At 41.0% G+C, this 21,306-nt stretch overlaps 1 protein-coding gene across 1 annotated transcript in view; it reads left to right on the top strand.

The window, feature by feature from the left end:
- The window catches only part of LOC306980998 (pyruvate carboxylase, mitochondrial-like), a 362,010-nt gene that overhangs the window by 294,483 nt on the left and 46,221 nt on the right, over window positions 1–21,306 (top strand). Inside the window, exons 15-17 of the mRNA XM_079580544.1 lie at window positions 3,657–3,878; window positions 13,420–13,576; window positions 20,186–20,426. Coding sequence (XP_079436670.1) covers window positions 3,657–3,878; window positions 13,420–13,576; window positions 20,186–20,426 — 620 coding nt within the window. The remainder of the gene's footprint in view (window positions 1–3,656; window positions 3,879–13,419; window positions 13,577–20,185; window positions 20,427–21,306) is intronic.

Below are 21,306 nucleotides of genomic sequence, written 5' to 3'. Positions count from 1 at the left end.
GTAGCCAAACATGAGGTTTAAATACATGAGATCCATCCATCTGTCCATCACATTGCACCAGCCCCCTATGGCTCCTCCTGCAGGTGGTGGGTCCACAGAAGGATGGCCTCATGATTCTAACCGGGCCTGTTGGGGGCTTCTGAACCACTCTTTGTCTGACCCGTTACCTAGGACCTGTTTGCCATTGGAGATCCTACCGGGCCCCTGACACCAGAGCCCCTAGGATAATTTGGGTGCTCAAAACCCTCCACCACGTTAAGATGGCGGTTCCAGGAGGGTTACATTAGGTCTTCTTCAAATAATGAATTTGTGATCGCCCACTACAACAATAGCATTGACTGTGCATTTGCTTTAGTTTTACGACAGTTTGACTTCTTGAGACATAACCTGAATTGCTCCGCAGGGTGGCTTTAACTTTCTCTGCCTCTATAAACAGGATACAAGCAGTAAGATGAGTTCCCTTGCTGCATGGCTCTCATTTCGAAGCATATTTTCATGCGTACGGTGTTATGTGACTCAGAGATCTCAAAACGTCTTTATGAATTAGCCGCGGCGCCGGGATTGTGCACAGCCCCATTCCAGCGTGTATTAGCTTTTCTGCAAGGCTAATTTGTCTCCCCTGTTCTCATGTGAGCGCACCAAACGTCTCTACTTTTAGCGAGTTGTTTTTGCTCTGAGACAATTATAGGCGAGATCATTTGTTTTCAAGGATGAAGTGCAGCTATAAAAGGTCAGGAGCGAATATTCAAACCGTGGGACAGAGAGAGAAAGGGGGGAGGGATGAAGAGGAACGGGGAGCTGTGGTTTTGGAGGACGACATTGCTCGCACACAGTTCCTCATTAACTCAACTAATTGATTGATGATTGTGGCAAAAATAGATTGCAATTCCACGTTCCAATATTTTAACGCCTCTGGTTGTGTGAATGTTTAATTGCCGGGCTGAGAGTGGAAAGAGGAGGCAGAGGAGAGAGGACGACAGTGTGCATGGCCGGCTGATTTATAGGGTAGAGCGTTTGCCCGCTCATGTGAAGGTTTACGGTTTAATTCCTGCTCGGATCAATTCAAACCGATATTGTGTCTTTGGACACGTCGCTAATGGAGGGGCTGTAGTTGAGCACATCATTGAGATGCATTTATGTTCATTTTTTAGATGCAGGACTAGCACTAATGCACCTGTGGCGCACTGAAGCAGATATATTATGCATCCTGTATATTTTTATTATTTTACTTCATTCAAGCAAGTCTAAGTAATCTGGTTTACCCTGTATCAGTTTTATCTGTGTTTTTAAAGCCCTTACACATCATCAAACATAATTTTATTTTATTTTGACATTGGATCCTTCCCCATGCTGCCAGGGGAGGGCGTTCAAAGCAAGAAACCACATTGGTAACACTTTTTAATAACTGCACCTTATTTAGCCTTAATAAGTGATGAGTTAACACTTCATTAATCATAAACAATATAAGTGTAACTAACATAATAACTACTTAACAACAAATAAGTGAAGTATGTGAAAAACTATTCATTATGAGTTAGGCATTAAGTGTAGTAGTGTGCATGATGAATTAAGCGTTAACTCATCATTTATTAAGGCTAAATAATGTGTAGTTTATTATAAAATGTTCCACCAAATTATTACTCATGTAGTGTTATATTCATGCGTTATTTGAATGTTTAAAATGCAAGATATGGATGCAGAGCAATGTCACATTAAATCCATGCATTTTGTAAGTATGTAGGTGACAAGGCATTGACTAAATCTACCAAACTGACCATGACTTGAAAGTAATTGGAGTGTGTACCTAATAAAGTGTCCTCCGAGTGTTTGTTTCGGCAGCCACATGTACAAATTGAAAACCATGTTGTTTATCTGGGGGGGCTCCTGAGTGCTTTGTTTGGCTTTTAGCAGTGACATTTGTTTTATGTAGCACTGGGAGCTTAACGTTGGCTCCCATTAAATGCCAGGTTTTACAGCCTTGTTCTTTTGGTTCCTCTGGGGCCATCCTGAAAGGTCTCTCCAACACTGTTAATGGACGAGGCATCATGTCACTTGCCTATCAACACTTTTATCAACATTGAAAGATACTGGCCCAAGTTCAGTGGTGAATTCCTTTGCACTGCCAAAGATAGAAGGAAATCCAATACATGCTGTAATTTAAGCTGCATTTTATTGGCAATACAGTCAGGGATTTGGCTTTGTATATCGTTTCCTAACAGTGCTTTAATGTGGGAGTAAATGCTTTGACCGTTGACCAGAAAGGAAGTAAAGCTTAAAGGTTGTGACAGTTGTGATGATAATCTGATGAATTTTCCTCCCTGCAAGACAGAAGGGCACCATTATCTTTATTTATTTAGCTTCTGTTTGCCCATTGGTCAAGATTATTAATCCCTGTGATTGAAGGGTAAATACTTCATCCAACCTCTGTATATCTGTCAACGTAAAGGTATAACCCATGCTCTGTGGAAATATAGTAAAAGCTCAAATATTTCTGCAGAGTTTAAAGCAGCTGACACCTTTTTGATGCAGCTGTCTTGAGATCTTTTGGCCCTGAAAGACGGGAGTGACAGAGCAGACAGGACTCTGAATTTCAACCGCTTTGAGCAGCTGCCCTTGAACCATTTTGAACCTGGCAACCACACGAAGTCTACTCCTCTGAACGCTAATGGTATATTATATAGCAGGGCCATGTTTGACAATCTGTTGAGAGATTTGGCTCAAAAAGCGTAATGAGGGTGCTATGGTTCAGGGGTAAATGAGTGAACCATTGAGCCAAAAAGCCAAAAAGCATTGGCAAAGACTGGCACATGATATTTACTCAAATGGACCTTTTATGTGGTAAATTATCTTTCAATTATGCTGTTACTTTATTGGAACTGTGTCGTGTTGCATCTTCTACTTGCAACAATAACAATTTGTCTACACAGTAACAACTGAAAATTAGTATTAGTCTTGTTTGGATACAATTTACTGGAAAACACAAATTGCTTATGGTTGTACTGTGTTCAAATGGTTCAATAAAGTACTAAAATGATGCAATATTCAAGATGTTTTTTTTTCCTCATCCTGCTGCCGCACTTTCATCACTTACCCTGAACGTTGTTTAACCTGGCAACCACACACACACTTTGTCCCCCTCTGAAATTGCATCCTTTATGTAGCAGAACAGTGTCTTGATCACTTATTGTAAGCAGTTGGAGTCCCTTTTCGCAAGTCTGTGGGCGGTAAATCTAACAAGCCCGCTCGCTTCGTATTTATATTCCTATATTATTTGGCTTGTTTTTACTTGGGCGTGATGGTTGATGGGGGAACGTAAACGCAGGAGACAGTGGCCACCTCATTAGCAGAAGATGTGACATGCTGCGAGACTTGTTATCAGCGCAAGAATACGCCGTAAACAATGTGTGTTTACCTGCTGCCTGCGTGTCTGTAAAGCCCAGTAAAAAACATGTGTCTTGGTGGATGTTTATTGGAGTTGAGTGGGCAATGGGATGTGAAATTGTGTGAGAAGTAACAGTTCAAATTGGAAGCACAAAGGGGGATGCAAAAGTTATTATTGACCCTGCTTTGCACAAATCGTTTTTCTTTGCACATGATCTCAGAAAGATAAAGGATTAATCTCTGTTATTCATCTGTGTTTTGTCTCCTTTGTTCAGGCGACCCTCCCATCGGTTTCCGGGACATTCTGCTGCGGGACGGTCCGGAGGGCTTCGCGAAGGCCGTGCGCGCCCACAAGGGTCTGCTCCTTATGGACACCACGTTCAGAGATGCGCACCAGTCGCTCCTGGCCACGAGGGTGCGGACACACGACCTCAAGACGATCTCTCCCTTCGTCAGCCACAACTTCAGCAACCTGTACAGCCTGGAGAACTGGGGAGGTCAGTTCAGGAACACACTCAGAAATGAAACATCCACTTTAAAGAGTCAAAGGAACAGAGTTGGATTATCTACAATAATCCAGAATACAGGTTTCCTAAATGAAATGTTTATAATGACCATTGCTAAACTTGTTAACGGACTCCCAACTCAGCACAAACTTTCTGGATTAAAAAGTTTTTTGCTGACGAATGCTCCTCAAGTGCTTAGGAAGAAAAGTTTTTTATTTATGCAATGCTAATGCGTCTCTAAATAACTTAATGTCCTCTTGTTGCCGCTGTGAAAATTGGGCTTAAGTGCTGTGCTGTCTTTAACAACTCTTCTGATAATGCCTCTGATACAACACACTCTATGACACTGCCCCTTTAAAATATGAATCACTCCTTTAAGTGTGTAAATAATGAACAACATGTGGTTTCTAGTATGTAAATTACTCAAGAATAATGCAGCAGGCTCGTTTTCTTAACAAAGAATGTAAGCTTTCAATAGCAGTTCTTTCCACCACCGTCTCGTCAGAAAGTGTTCCTTGTTTTTTACACTGCCTCTCAGTAATGTACTTTCGCTGGTGGCATATTGGTGCGTGTGGGAGACAGTCTTGGCCTATATTCACCGTCAAAGTCCTGATAAAGACAGAGTGGGGCTGTTTAAACTTCAAAAAGCTTTTAGTAAAGACTTGAAATCACAGCGCAGTCACACTGACATCCATCACTGACCGTTTTGTGACGTGGTTAAACGAGTAGAACGTTTCAAGGGCGAAAATTTGCTGTGAACTTAATGGTTCGAAGGTACACAATAAAGAAAATGTTTGGGGATTACTGTATGCTGTATGTCTCAGCTCTGCAAATCGTTCATCTAAATCGTTCATCTAAAGGCCAACGTTGCATGGGCAGTCCTTATATTTGAAGAGTTTAGTGGTGCTAGGCTAGTGCTAGGCTAGCGCATGTCTATGGTAGCTAGTAGCCTGCATTAAAAACCTCTTCAAAATCATGGGGTAGTCCTCCACATGTAGTTCCAAATGTAGTAATGCCGGCCGCAGGTAAACAAATTACTCCGCAGCTGCGTAGCTTACAACCAGGAAGCTGATGCTGCTCGAATATAAGTTATTTTAAATGCAAAATGGTTATATTTCAAAAATTGTACAGTCAATACAGACATTTATATGGGTAGTCTGGTGTTGTACATGATTTGCCTCAGGTGCACTGTCCTTGGGTCAGACTGTTTTTAATGCAGGCTACTAGTTACCATAGACATGCACTAGCCTAGCACTAGCCTAGCACCACTAAACTCTTCAAATATAAGGACTGCATGAATTTAAAAACATATATATATCTCCAAAACACTCTAACTAGGAAATGAGGCCCTATGTCAAAAATCCTGAAATATCCCTTTAATGTTGTAAGTATTCATTTTGCAGATCATTCTTCTCTCTCTTCCACAATACTCCTGCAGTTTCCTGTAGTTAAAGCATTGTGCCTGAACTCTGGGGGTTCTTGGCTCTGAAATGAGGAATGGAATATTCACATATAGTAAAAACTGTGTGTCCTCATACACTGCTCAAAGGCAACCCAAGTTCACTTGCAGCTGTAGTGGCAGTGAAAATATAGTCATAGTTCTGCTATTTTTACTCACATAACATTCGGAAAAACGTAACCGTGACCGGCTGTAGCTCTAGTTCAAAAACTGTTTTATCACAGGATTTCATTCACTTAAGGCAAGTGTCATTTATTCCTCCAGCAGCAGAGGATTCTCTTATTCTGCAAGTGTCTTCATGTGTAATGCCGTGAGCCATTATAACTGATGGTCTGCAGTTGACAACACCTCAGCAGAGACGTCTCACTAAAGCTCTGCTCATCCTGCAGTTGATTCAAGTCCACAGACATGTTTAATATCCCACCACTAACGTGAAATACAGCCCTTCGGTGAGAAAGCACGGACACAGTCTACAAAGCGGAATGATGCTACAGTTAGTGCTCTTTATGAGTCAAATCCTATCGAGAAGCCTGCGCCTGATTGAAATGTACAGCTGTTTAAAAAGCCCTAACCGTGTGTATGCTCTCAGAGGCCAAACTGTCAGGGAGATGGACGATTATGGATGATGGTGAACAGTATTTTACATGAACCGCTTCGAAGGAGGAAGGAGATACTCATTTGCTTTGTTCAGATTAAAGTTAGGGTATGGGGGAAAAAATGGACAACAGTGAAAGTCCCATTAGACATTTCTATTTAGCCAGTTGTTGGAAATTAAGCCATGTTTAGCCCTAGTTTAGACTTTATTCAGCCCGAGTTTTGACCTGGATTGTATTAGTCGATGGCAAGTTTTACTCAAAACATCGTCCTGATAAAAGTGCTTTAATAGTTTTTGCATTTATAACATAACCTGACAAGCTTAGACATTTTCCCCCATTGCGACACTCTTGTTCTTTTCAGTACAGTGTTTAATCATCTCTATTGTCTATTTCCATGAATGTAGTCGCTCAAACATGACTAAGCGGTCCCTATGCCTCACTGTGGTCACTTGGACAAACATAATACTCCTCTATGAGTCCAATGCAGAGGCGTTTTGTTCAAATAACCCAGTGATTTACTTATGCTGCTCCTCTTATCTCCTCAAACACCAGAGAGTTACTTTCACTGTGGAATGAATAACTGTCCTTTTTCTTTCTGAACCACTCTACCAGGAGATATTCTCTCTCTGAGTGCCGTATTCAGCACTGGAGAGACTTTGTTATTTGGTTTTGTTCACCAGTAAAAGCAGGCTGTTGGGTTAAAACCTTTGAAACCTTGACCCTATGCGTGCCTTTTTGATTATCTGGAAGTCAGAGAATCAGTGCTGCGCAAAAGGTTTTTTTATTCTTTTATTTTTTTACACCAAGTATTTTTTCTTCAGTAAAGCGCTCAACAAATAAACTATTCAATATAATATAACTATAAAGGAATGCTTTGGGGAGTAGAGTGATAGACCACTTCCAACTAATTCTAGTTTTGTGCATCATAAAGATCTGAAATGGAGGTTTGGGGTTCCTCCACCAGGGCATTTTAAAGGAGTTGACAGCATTTTACTTGTGTTCGGTGTAATTATCTGTCCCACAATCATCTTAGAGGCCAGAGAATTTATCCTCTGACCTTCAATTTTGCCGACCCCTGCCTTAATGCAAAGAATTGAGATGAACATGAGCTAACTGTGAAATGCTTTTATGAAATGTAATGTGATGATGTAAAATGACCCCTGGTGGAGGAGAAGCCAAAGTATGATGGGGATCTTAATAAACATCAAATTAAATGAACTAATAGATACAGTGTGGGTGGTAACATCACTTATGGATCTCGTGTTTGACAGATAATAATGAGAAACCAGCTGAGTGAATACCAGATACAATACGGAGCCAATGTCTATATCTCTGCATCCGCCAATCACTCCTCATTTTGATACAGCATTAAAAAAAGAAAAATCAATATCCAGACCTGCTTTGGGATATCCCTGATCACTTCGTATGTGACGGGGCAAATGAACTCACCTCTTTGATTCACTTTAAACAATTGCTCTTCACAGTGAGGCCTCATCAAGGACTATTTTATGTAATATTGTTCTCATTGTCGAACTCTTCCAACACTGTTATCTGCGTCTCCCTCTCTTGCCATTTTGGAGCGTAATTGCACATTATACAGGTCCTCTATTGGGGCCGTTCATGCCTCAAGAACTTTCAATAACATGTGATTTTCCCTGTTCAGTCAAGAGCAAAGCAAAAGGTACAATCATTGTCTATTGAGCATGAACTTGCCGAGCTTCGATGTATGGAATGAGATTTTTTTTGTGTCCTCAAGCGGGTGAATTTCGCAGCGCGCAAAAAAAAAAGGCAAAAACAATAGGGTGCAATCAGTGGGACGGGATGGTGGGAGATACGACTGCAAGGCGAGGTACGGAGTGTGAAAGATAGCGGGCACGAACAGAGTTTAATTATTATGATAAGGATCAGGAGGACGATCCCAGTGTTCTCTGTGCAGAAGACTAATATCAAAGCGACTGTACATAAGCTATAATTAATCCTAAAAGAGCCACAGAGGAGGGTTAGAAATTCCTTTAGTTCCCGTCAAACAGAAGCTGAGCTAAGCATAACGCCACTGCAGCTGATCTATGGGGTATAGCGTATGTTTTATTGAACATATGGGGCTATATTTAGTGCCTGGTCACAAAGGGTTGTTTCTGAATCCCCAGATTCAGGAATAGGATGAAGGAATGGGTAACATGGTAAGAGTCTGTTTAGGCAACGATGAAATACCAATTAAAACCAAAACATCATCACTTGGATGTTAGTAAACAAATGCTAGACCAGTGAAAATGAGTGATTTTTCATTCTCTGCAATTTTTCAAAGTTTGAGGCCAGCAATTTCTGGTTTTATGATCTTTGGAATATTTGTGGGATAACAGGTGAGGCACATAATGTGAGAACCATAGAAACATACAAGAGATTGAATAGCCATTCAGCCCCATTATAGTGATGATCCTGTGTGTGTGTCTGCTCAGTCCTCTCCTACGAGAGGACTGAGCAGACACACACACAGGATCTGTTCCTTAAAAGGGCAAAAAGGCGGAAAGCGGGAGGACGGACAAGCCTGACAGAGCTCAAGAGCCTTTCAATCATAGAGTTAGGCTTCTTTTTTATTTCTGGTGTACAAAAGCAGCGTTGTCACATGGGTCATAGCAATGTTTAGATAAAAAGAAACTCTTTGGCGCTAGACTTTTAAGCAGTGCAAGTGAGGTCCAAAGCTACATTGGAATCTTGTTAACAAGTGTCTTTCCTCGCCCTTTTGACAGAACATAGGGATATGCAAGGCTCGTCATACTTTGCTTATTTAGGGAGTCACTTTTGCAAAACCTCAAACATTTGTCACTACTTAGAGATTAAAGACACTTCACCATCCTGTGTTGCAGTTCTCTAAATTCCAAAAATCACTCTGCCTGGTGACCGTTGCTCTATTACTTTGGCCAGTGCAGTGTAAAATTGTGCTGTACTCTTCAATCGTAAAGGCATTCTACCACCACCACAAAAATGGAGTAATCACGAAATCATGTTGCTTTTTTTTTGAAGGCCAAATAGAAAATAAAAAATCCTTTGAGACTGTCCTAATAGGCGGTGGGTGGCCTGCCTATTTGGTCATATTTTCATTTACAAAATCTGTGCTTTTATGACTAATAGCTCTCCACACACCCCTCCAATTGATCAGCCTCCATCAAGCTCTGAGTGAGTGACGGTCAGATGTAAAGGCCCAGCGTTACTCGAGCAAGTAGATGTGTTATATAATCCTCATTCATCTCTCGCTGATTCGCCCACAGTGGTTGGTGTAGCCTGACGCTGTTGTTGATTTGCAGGCCGTTATAAATCACACTGATGGTTACTCCCATTGGATTGCCGTCACGCGCTCTACCTCCCATTACTCCAATGTCCTGCGGTGACTGCTACGTTGTCAGGAGGTCACCGTAAGCCCCGTGACCCTTCGCCGACGCTCTCACCTCGCGTTGCACTTGTTCTTACTCCACACGTGTGTCGACCGCCGCTACTGTCTCCGGCACAAAAGTTCAGCACAAGTTCATTGTCAGCAAAGTCTTGTAGAGGCTCCTTTTGGTACATGCGCTCATAAATCACTTAATGACCAAGGGAACCGATACGGCAGCATAACAGTAACTCCCTATACATTGTGCATTTGACGTAGACTCCACTAAAGGGAGATGACAGCTACACTGTATATCCCCTATGTGTGTATCCTTTTTTATAGGTCTTAGATGGGGGATATTGCTTTCACATGTTTTTGCAGCTCAGAGGCAAAATGAATCATTGAGGAGATTAAGCAGAAGGGCCTTTGAGGATTAGGTCCCTGTGCCTTATATAGTGTCGCTGTGTCGGAGCGTGGAAAATACAGTGTTGTGAATTGGGACACGTTACATACAGTCTCTATAGGCCTCCATATCTTCGTCGCACGGTGCAAATTTATCAGATGGTCGGACGGCGCGTGGTTAATTACTGCGGAACAGTGCGCGGCCGATTCAGAGCTCGCAGCGGCAACTGTACAGACTCTCCCGTCTTGTAACACTTTAAACATCCAACAATAGGTCTGAGATTGGGCTGTGCAATCTTCTTTTGGTGGGTTGGGTCCTTTTTATGTCCTGCTTTAGTCGGAGGAAATCCAGGTTTAGTCATGTTTTGAACTTGGATTAGTTCAGGCTTATCCTGGTTTACTTTTGCTTCAAGCTAATGGAAGGATTTCTGGTTTTGTTAAAGGTTTAGGCCTGGTTTTTGTCCTCTAGGTTTATTGCATTAGATTTTTTTTTTTTTGCTGTACAACCTTATAATAAAGCGATGTTGCCGTAAATCATATTGCCGTATTATGGACTGCACTGGTTTGTTTGAATTGAGGACGTTTCAGCTCTTTTCTAACAGCAGGTTGTATGATAAGGAGGCTATATGGAAAAACACAGCCCATCCTTAGGTGTAATTGAGGGATTGAAACACAATTTCTCTCTGATATAATGGGCACCTCTGATCACACTCGCAGCAGGTCTTCGTTAAAGTGACCCAGCGACAGTAATCATCACCACAGCACAGTATTATGGTTATTTAATGAGTAAAGGTTGGGGTTCCAGCTCCTGTTTTATCATATGGCTCATGAGCAAGAAGAGAAGAGAGGTCCTCGTCTCCAACAATCCAGTCCAGTTGCAATACTCAAAAACCTCTACTCAAATCATGTCATTTGGGGGTCACGATAATTACTATGTAGACTTATCGTTAAGCCGATAAAGGATATATTTTTGGGTCTTGATATTTATCTTCTGTTCATTTATTAGCATTTCCCCCCTTTTTTTCTTTGTACAACCTTGATTTTTAACTTCATGTTTATTGCAATTTATGTGGTATTTTAGGAAATGATGATGCACTTTTAGAACAAAGGTTTACTTCATGTTTATGCCTGAGAGTTGACAGTGTCCAGTATCGTTAGAGTCAATGATATCGTTTATCGCGATACTCAATATATCGAACTTCAAATTTGTTATCGTGACAGGCCTATAGGCAAGGCAAGGCAAGGCAAGGCAAGTTTATTTATATGGCACATTTCATGTACTTGACAACTCAATGTGCCTCACAGTAACACCAAACAGAGCAAAAATAGAATAAAAAGCATTAAAAACACAATAAAAAGCATCAAAAACACAATGAAAATCAAGAAAACAAATCATTAGTTAAAATAGTGGGGAATTGTATATTTTTTCTAAATCAAATGGTTGCCCGGATTACGCGGTTTGTTGGTGCTTGAAAGGCTAAATATACTGTAAAGTAGAGCCCAATTTAAACTCATCCTCGTAGCCCCCTCTTTATCTACTCCACCCCGAGCAAGAAGACCGACTCCCACATGACATAAAAATTGATTTCCAGAGATTAACTGTTTGGTGCATCAGGCCCATAAAATCCAAGCTGCTGATCACCACTGAATTAAGATATACGTTTATGGAAATCACCGATCGAAATTACAGCCATCAATCATCATGTGCATCACAGGCTTCCCCTTTATCGGCGAGAGAGACTCAGGTTTGTGTTCCCATCAGGGGGGATTTAGAAGTGGAGAGGTGATCTTTTAGCAGTGTTAGCTTTCAAAGTGGTGACGTTGCCCTTTAGAGCTAACACTTATTGACTTAACTGTAACTATGGGAAATAAGGGGAATCTCTTATTGCCACATAAAGCACTGTGATAGGCCATTTTATTAGCTTCAGGCGATTTATTTGATATTGCCCTTATATTATTCCAATAGTTTTTTGTTGTTGTCGTGCTAATAGTTTAGTTTTGTTATGGTGTAATGTAATGGCTGTTTTTGCCACTTGCCTTACAGTCCAATAAATTGGTATTTTGTTAGTAGCAGGAATTGCACATTTCTATCACATACAAAAATATAACTTCTTTAACTCACTATTTGCATTTTTCTATAGTTTCCCCTGCATTTATGTTCACAGATTTTAATTCACTCACCAATAGATGGTGTAGATACACATAATACACATCTTTAAACTCTAACAAGCCTGTTGAAGATTTTGCATGTGATGATGGGACATGGCTCATTTTTTTCAGTCTATTTATGTGAGCTGCCCGTGATGACAGATTGGAGTTTGTTTCATCTTTTTAAAAAAACAAAAAAACAGCAGGCTCATCGTGGTCCCCTGCCTAATAGCTCAATGTGTGGGACCAGCTGTCTGTCTCCATATCCACAATGCACTATTATCAAAGCAAACTGCGCCGTCCCATATGAATCTCTCATTTTGCAGCAATATTGATGCTTTATATTGGCAGCTTTACATTTAAATCTTGACCTGGCATAGTGACCAGGTTAGGGCACTTAGTAATGCATTCAGGAGTGGCCTATTTGTGAACTTTCTTACAGAATGTGCGCTTATTCATGGCCACATCCCCATATATCTGTTACCGTTTGATATAATACATAAGGAAAATTAATGCAACTTGTTTTGAATTGTTGTTTACCAAAGCAACGGTCCTAATTTGACCTCGCTCAAAATCCATGAATGCCGTCACAAGTGAAAAATGGGAGCAATATCGCTGGGATTGTAAAATAATGCTTCTCTCAACACAATGTCAATCAATATGTGTGATCCGAGTATCACATGCTGGGAGCGCACTTTGATGGATGCAATGGACAAGAACTAATTCCGTTCAAACCACTACTTTGTCAAGCGGCTGAAATCAAATTTAAAATGAGAAATCAATTGAAGAAGTGGAGGAGATGGGTTTTCTGGGGCTTTCAGACTTCAGTGTGAGTGAAGATTAAGAACAAGCGAGTGTGCTTAGTATTCTCCCCGTGTCCAAATGTATGAGGACTCGGAAAATGAAATTTAATGATGACAGTGTTGGATCAGCAGAAACCCACTGGAGGCTCCATATTTCTGGCTGATATGATAAACGGGTATGAGATTCACTAATCTACTCCCCCAGAAAGGGAAATGAGAGATCGCTATCTCCTCTTTTTCACTCTTCCACCCAAACAATCTTACTTTAAAAGGAAAAGATGAAAGTCTAAGCATGTGCTATGAATAAGGTTTAAGTCCCACATTTTATTTAGGATTCTTTCAGTGTGTGCTTTGCCGTTTCTGTTTTTGTGCAATGTAAGATAAAAGGGTTTTCTTCTTTTCTTTGCCACATGCTCATGCAAAAGCTCTCAAATACGTTAAACCTTTTAATTGTCACACGCACAATGTCAGCTGTGCAGCGGCTTTGAGTGTCCAGGATAAATGTGCAAACTGGTGAACTGCGTTACAAAGACAAATAAACTTAGGAATGTATAGCACAACATGTTCAGCTCTGAAGCGTGGCACATTTTAAATGGAATGTCAAGACCACATCACACAAACAAGCTGTTAGTTGGAACAAGGCAACAGTTGGCCAGAAAAGTTGGCAGACTTTCTTTGATTTACTTTGATACTAAAGTTCGGTTGAAGTTGCAAGCTCTGAAGTGAACTTTTTTATTTGTAAATGTTTTTTTGTGTCCAGGTGCAACGTTTGATGTGGCCATGCGCTTCCTGTCCGAGTGTCCGTGGAAGAGGCTGCAGGAGCTCAGGGCTTTGATCCCGAACGTCCCATTTCAGATGCTGCTGAGAGGGGCCAACGCCGTGGGCTACACCAACTACCCCGATAACGCCGTCTTCAAGTGAGCTCATTCACAGCCTCATCAAATACCTGAACCCAGGACCTTCTTTGTAAAGTGTTGGCTTTGATTTTATTCAGCAAGATCAATACACATAGAACAAAAATGATATAACTATAGGCCTATGAATGACCGCAGAATGCTAATCAAGGAACAGCAGTAATTCATATGCTGAAGCAGATAAACGTTTGCTAAACCCATACCATGGCTGTGGACGGCAGGAAAGCAAGAGATCCAAGGCAACACTGTGTCCAAAAAGTAGATTAAAAGTCTTTTATTGACATGGACCACGCCAACACGTCTTCATCAGGGCAGTGAACAAGCACCAGCTGTCACCATTTTAAAAGACTGGATAAGTCAAGCAATCAATTAGTGCTGTAAAAATTTACACACTTTAAAAAACAGCATTAAAAAAAGTATGAATTGAAGTCTGTATCAGTAAATGCATTAATACAATACATTTTGACAAGCCCCTCGTGATGCATCATGTTAACATGTAGGTGAAAAATGTGTCAATGAATAAAAACAACATCAACTGCAAAGGAGCAAACTGGCACAAAACAGCAGGACCATCATAAACAGGACATAAACATAATAAGGCTATAGGACCATAGAGACCAATGGCAAAACCATTGTGAAAAACCCTTATAAAAACAGGGGAAAATTCAGTTTTCTTTTCTGTTTTTCTGTTTTAGCATACGTTTCGGCCTTTTCTTTGAGAGCAGTCCACAGTTTTTTCCTTCAGTGTTTTTGTACAAGCGGAAATTCATATTTGACTCCCTCATACAGTATGTTCAGATTTAAATCAATGTATAAAACTTAACTGACCAAATTGGCTTATAAACAGCCAGAGGTTGATCAGCATTTGGTCACTTGACTAGAGTTGTGTCCTTTCTTGAATATCCTACAGTTTTTTCTCCATTTTATTCATAATTTTATCATTTTTAAGCAATGACAAGCCAGTTTAGTTCTAGCGCCAAGCCTGGATAAACAATCTTGCAACAGGAAGAACATGTCCCATCCCAAACCAAATTGTTCAACCTAAAGCTGCTTAATATGCAAATCTTTCCACATTAATGCATGAAATTTTCTATTGCGACCCGAGAAGAGAAACGCCGAAGGAAATATGATACGCAATAATACGCCTATTTGCTCCATAAATCTATTGTTTTGGCTCCAAATCCTGACACTGTAGCCAATCTGTTTTTCTTTATGGAAAAGATAATCCTTGTATGTATAGGAGCTTTAAATAGCATTGACATACTGCAGTTGTTTATCCCTTGCATGGCCATGAATGGTATAACCCACGTAATGTGTACATGGAGTGATTCAGATTGTTGGCGAACACAATACACGACGGATGGAATGCAAAAAAAAAAACTAAAAATACTGTAATTTCTTATGTACATCAGCTGCTAAACCAGGCCCAAGGCATTTCTCTGTATACAGTGCTTTGATCAGCCAGATGCTACTAATGCACCATTGTCTGTCACTGTCAAGCCATTTCAAAAACATCCGGCTGCAATAGAGGCAGGCGCTGTGGAAATAAACACGGCTGACCAATAGCTTTGTCCTCACTTAGCATATACGGCGAATGAAATACATGTTTAATCAAGTTGTCGGTAATAATAAATGACAGGCATAAATAATGTGTTGACTCATGTGCTAAAGTAAACATTGCAATCCTTTTTACATCTATGTTCAAACAGGAATGAATTATTGATATAGGGGAGTTAGGTTAGGTCAGTTAGCAAGGGAGCTCAAAATGAAAGGGTTTTATCCTGAGACGAGAGGCTAACGTTACTTAATGTGAGATTGGGTAAAAAATGTGAGTTTCACACAAATAATGACGTGTGATTGTTTACCCATGAACTTGGCGACATGAAAACAGGAAGCGAACTGTGAACTGCATTTGTGGTTTCTGCTCCACATTGTTTTTTCCGAATACTTTTGTACTTCTTTGTTGGTTTTTGTGGAGGTTTGGTGGATTTGTTTACTTTGAGAGTCCTACATGGTCCTGAAGAAAGCAGTTTTTTTTTTTTTTTTAAAGTTAAACAAAATGCTAGCTTATCAGCGAAACCCATTTGAGACCTACACATTTCTTCTTCCGAGACACTGAAGAGACACCAAGAGCCCTCACACCTGCAGCACAGTGGAGGCGTCACAAGAGGAGCTGTAGGAAACAAAAAAGGGACAGACCAGGAGATGGTGAAAGACTGTTGTGGATCGGAGGGAGCTGCAGGAGGAAGAGGGAGGAGGAGCTGATGAGACCAGTGCAGGACCCCACGCTCTGAAACAGGGACAAACCCAGGAGGCGCTGCACCGTTTCAGAGGAGACAGGGCAGCCAGACAGATACCTGATACCTGAACACTATTTCGTTGTATGCTTGTACAATCACAATAAAGCACTTACTTGCTTACTTGCTTACTTACTTACTTACTTACTTACTTACTTACTTACTTACTTACTCACTTACTGACTTACTGACTTACTTACTTACTTACTTACTTACTTACTTACTTACTTACTTACTTACTTACTTACTTACTTACTTACTTACTCACTTACTGACTTACTTACATACTTACTTACTTAGCAACTTACTTACCTACTTACTGACTTACTGACTTACTGACTTACTGACTTACTGACTTACTTACTGACTTACTGACTTACTGACTTACTGACTTACTGACTTACTGACTTACTGACTTACTGACTTACTGACTGACTTACTGACTTACTGACTGACTTACTGACTTACTGACTTACTGACTGACTTACTGACTTACTGACTTACTGACTGACTTACTGACTTACTTACTTACTGACTTACTTACTTACTTACTTACTTACTTACTTACTTACTTACTTACTTACTTACTTACTTACTTACTTACTTACTTACTTACTTACTTACTTACCTACTTACTTACCTACTTACCTACTTACTTACCTACTTACCTACTTACTTACTTACTGACTTATGTCGGACCACATTCCTTGGACGTAACATAATGTAACATAATGTTGCTGAATCTAGACCTGAGCGACAATAGCAACCTCAGATCCAGGTAGTGTTTTTATAATTACTTTTTGGAGTTTGTATTTAACCAAGCACATAGCAGAGTACATGCATTTCTCATTGCGAAAATATCTTGTTGCCGGTCATTGCCTCTTTCTGCCCATTTCTGCTCCGCCTATAGCTATTCAAACATTCACAGTTGCTAAATAGCCTTTAAAAATCCATGTATTCAAGGTTATACTACATTTTTCAAACCAAAATGGTCGTAATAATGCAAGCGGCTCCACTTTTCCAGCCTGATGAAGCTCAAATGACTTCCTAAAGCGTTCCTATTGGAAATCTCATTTCTCCACTGTGCATCTGGCTGTGTCTCTGTTTCTTAATGTACTCAGATGTGATGCAGCACATTAGCGCGGCCACAAACCACACGACTCGCACGCACTTAATCAGGTCAGTGCAGCCGACGGTCCGCTCATGTTCTGCGGGCCCGCGCTCGCCCCTCGTATCATCGCCCAGTGACTTCAGCCTAAGAGCCGGAGATGCATCGCTGATACAGATGCACAGCGGTAATGCGTTTTAGAGCTAGGAATACCTCCGCCCACACACACACAGCACTCTTATCCAAATGGGGGAACTCGATGACGCGGAAGTCTGGCATGTCCGTGTAAGCGAAGGTTCTGTGACTAATGCACGTCCCCTGTACATATAATGACTGCACTTATAGCACACTTTGTTCTTGCGCTCATCTCCAATCAAAGCCATGTCGCGCTGGTCAGGGATAGCATTATCGCCAATGACGGGTGCTGCGCGTGCTTTCATTATGGAACGTGTTAGTGAGTGGGCAAGGGAACATTTTGTCCCGTTGTTTTGCTGCTAGGCGGTAAATAGGTCGACACATGGACAAGTAATTAGATCATGTCAAAATTGGGATGGTTGTATAAGGTTGTAGCTTCTCTTGTGATAGTTGTAATACATAAGACATAAGAATACACAGTGCATTACGGCTTGGTGCGAATATAGCTGCTAATTTGTCATTCAGCAATTAAGCAAAATGTGATCGAAATACTCTCTTTGGCCCCGTTCATTTCATTCTCTGATAATGCCCGGCTCAAACTGCGAAAGACTGGTTCAGGGAGCATAATTTTCACACGACAAAGTCTTTGGGATGTGCTGGAAAAGGCTTTGCACAGAAGTCGCTGCCTTGGTAAAAAATGAATGCAACACTGGACCGAAATAAATCTTTTGATATCGCAGGAGCTTATCGGAACAAATATAGAAAAGAGATCTAACATTATGTGACCTTTTGTTTGAGGGGGTGGCGACCGTTATTTGTGGCCAGGCTGTGTATATGGTATCTATTATAGCATAGAGTTGGTTACATAAGTCATGCATGAATACGCTATTGTTGTATTGGAAGTTGCAGTTTGCAGATTACTCACAAGTCACTATTAGGGGACCCGCAATAGTAGACTGGATGTGGTCACAATGCTCTGTCTGGTCTTTTTCTTCATTCCCTTTTTATTCATCAATTGATCACTCCCCTATCTTTCACTACTCCTCCCCTGTTGTGGTATCCTCTGTCCCGCCGCGTGTGTCCCGTAGGGGGAGTGCCACAGGAAATTTGCACACGATTGTGATTAATGGCTTTGATCTGTTTTTGTGTGGTTCGCCGCTCATCCTCCTCTCTCACACACACTCTCTCCCCCTCCCGCTCTCACTTTGGTTTTCTCTCCCTCTCACCCTCGACATTTTTGGCGGTGCAGCGGCCCGCGGCAAAGTGGCTCCAGCATCTTCATTAACGGAATCAAATCAGAGCCTAATTTCATTTTGTATAATTGATTTAAACAGGATTTCACAGGTCACAGTACAGTAGCCTGGATACATCAAGCTTACCTCAGACTCCCGGGGGATGTGAAGGGTCGTGTGGCTGCTAAGTGGGCGCGTTTGACAGAAAAACATTTGCAGTACTCTGCAGAGAAAGACTATGAATACATTGATTTCTATACAGAACAACTCAAAGCAATATGCGTGCCAAGACCTCTGCCAAGGCACTGACCTATACGAGTATATTTAATCAATGAGGCATGTTAGAAATGTTTTGACATTTACATCATTCATTGTTATTTCTTCTTGAGACCACTAACTTTTTCACAAAAGACAATAAACGAAAGACAAAACAAATGTCATTCTACGTTTAACAAAGAAACCTAAAACCTAAGGTCCCGATCACAGGACTTATGGTGCGTTCTGATCTTGCAGGTCAGAATTTCCAAGCTCCGACTTGTAAAGTTCAACTGGAACGTGCACCAACTCTGTAATTCCGACTCGGAAACTCGGGACAGAATCTGCTAACCTGAGAAGGAGCATTTAAAGATGGCTGCGCCCAAAATGTAACAAATGTAAAGTTTCAATAAACCGTGGTATTTGGCAGATGTTTCCCAATTTGCCTTGTTCAATGTCAACGCGAAACATAGATTTACTGCTCTTTTGCTAGCGTCTTATTAACGGTTAAAAGTTTTAAACTACTAAATGATCACTGTATTTACAACAATTATAATAAATACATTATGCTATTGTATAATATTACAATGAAGTTTCTCTGTAAACTTTTACGGACGTGTCTTCCTCCGATGTTTCCGACCTGAACAAGTAAAACGGCTTCAACTCGGAGAAAACGTCCAGGTCAGATTTTCCGACTTCCGACACAAGTGGAACACAGCATTAGATTAAGTTCAGTTCTCAATCAATCAATCAATCAATCAATCAATCAATCTTGGTTTAGCTCAGTGGGGCAAAGATAAAAGACTGTTTTTGTAGTGCCAATACTAAACAAAGTCTAAGCTTCAGTTCTTTTTGTAATTCACAATGCCAAGAATCACATGTTTATATTAGGCCTATAGCTCTAAGCCTTGAACCTTCAAAAACCTGGTTCTAAATGTAACTTACGCCACTACTTACAATCTTCCATAAATAACATAATTTAGTTTCTTCCATCAAAACCTTGTGCTCACTCATGTACATTTTGGATAATTCAGCTACGTTTCATTTGTATGCTAACCAAATGGCGCGCAGTCATGTAGCCGCTAATCCTCCAGTGGCTCTACATTAGCCTTATCTGTTTACTCGCCGAGACAAAGGGTTTTCTGTGTGTGCGAAGAATGCATTTGGGCTAACAACACCGTGCTACAGCGCACTCATACATTCCCAGTTTATGAAAAAGCTGATTAAGGCGCCGGGACCTAGGCAATAAAAGGCAGGATTTAGCACTTGCAACTGTGATAATAGCGCCTGTGCACATCGTCGTCGTTGTTGTTGTTGTGTCTTCCTGTGGGTTGTGTAAGCTCACCGACTTGTTTATGGAAATCATCTCAATATTGTACTTACTCAGGTGCAGAGATATTTATGACTTCTGATATGGAAGTGGATGTAAACTGCTTATCCTGACCCGAATGTGGAGTATTATGCAGAAAACGCGGTGCAAGAAACTTATTATGTATATGAGCGCCGGTGTGATAATCTGCCTGTTTGAAATGAAAGAGGGAGGGCTGTGAAACTCAAAATTCAACATTAATCTCTTGTCTGGCAGGTTCTGCGAGGTGGCAAAGGAGAACGGTATGGATATCTTCAGGGTGTTTGACTCCTTGAACTACCTGCCCAACATGATTTTGGGCATGGAGGCAGCCGGGGCAGCAGGGGGCGTTGTGGAGGCGGCCATCTCATACACAGGCGACGTGTCCGACCCCATGAGGCAGAAGTACTCCCTGGACTACTACCTGAAACTGGCCGACGAGCTGGTCAAAGCCGGGACCCATATTCTGTGCATTAAGGTCGGTGAACTGTATACTCAAGTGTACTTTGTTAAATTGTATTATTTTATGACTAGAGTGTGTGAGTACCGTCTGTTACCTACCTACTGTTGCTCTCTACCTTTACCCCTCATCCAACTCAAGCAACTCTGCCATTTCTGCCAAAACCCTGTCCCAGCCTGACCAGGAAAGACCCTTTGCGATAAAAAAAAAAAAATTTTCAAGGGAATTCTGGCCAAGAGGCAGCAAAAAGTTACGCAACAGTTACAATTACAACTTGGAATTACACAGTTAAACAGTCAGAGGAAGACTGAACGATGTATTATTCAGAACAAACTCGATGACTTTCTCGCATGTAGTTAAAACACCTGTTGGTTTGGCAGAAAATGCTCATTTTCAGTCCGATATTTCTTGTTAAATTTTACTGTTTTTGCACAAATTAAGCCGCCTTTTTGGACGATAAAAATAACACAAGGTCCCAGACTGCACATCTTTGTAAAGAATTGGAAAAGCAGTGGAAAATACAGTCTGGCTGCAGCAGAACAAGCAGCCACCTCAGCTCCATCACCTAGTTTTCAACATCCATAAATCACGATGGCGAGAAACTTTGCATTTCAGTTGTACTATCCTTTAACCTCTTCACACCCGCCTTCACCAAGTGCATTTTCTCTCTGCTCTTTGTATCATCTTTACCAAAATTTAAAAGCTAAGACCTACAAAACGCGATTTTTTTAACACATTTTTGTCCTTTTTTCAACACTTTTTTGCATTTTTTTTCTGTGGTTCTTATGTGGCTCTTTGTCACAATTTTCAAAAAGCTTTTAGACTTGGGTAAAGCCAAACTGGAGAGAATGTGCTCGGCTCAGGTGGGGGTTAAAAGGTTAACTGGATTGGATCTCTC

This window comes from Gobius niger (assembly GCF_951799975.1).
Source record: "Gobius niger genome assembly, chromosome: 21".
NCBI classification, from domain to species: Eukaryota; Metazoa; Chordata; class Actinopteri; order Gobiiformes; family Gobiidae; genus Gobius; species Gobius niger.
Note: the sequence above shows the minus strand (reverse complement) of the source record. Positions and strands in the feature narration are given on the sequence as shown.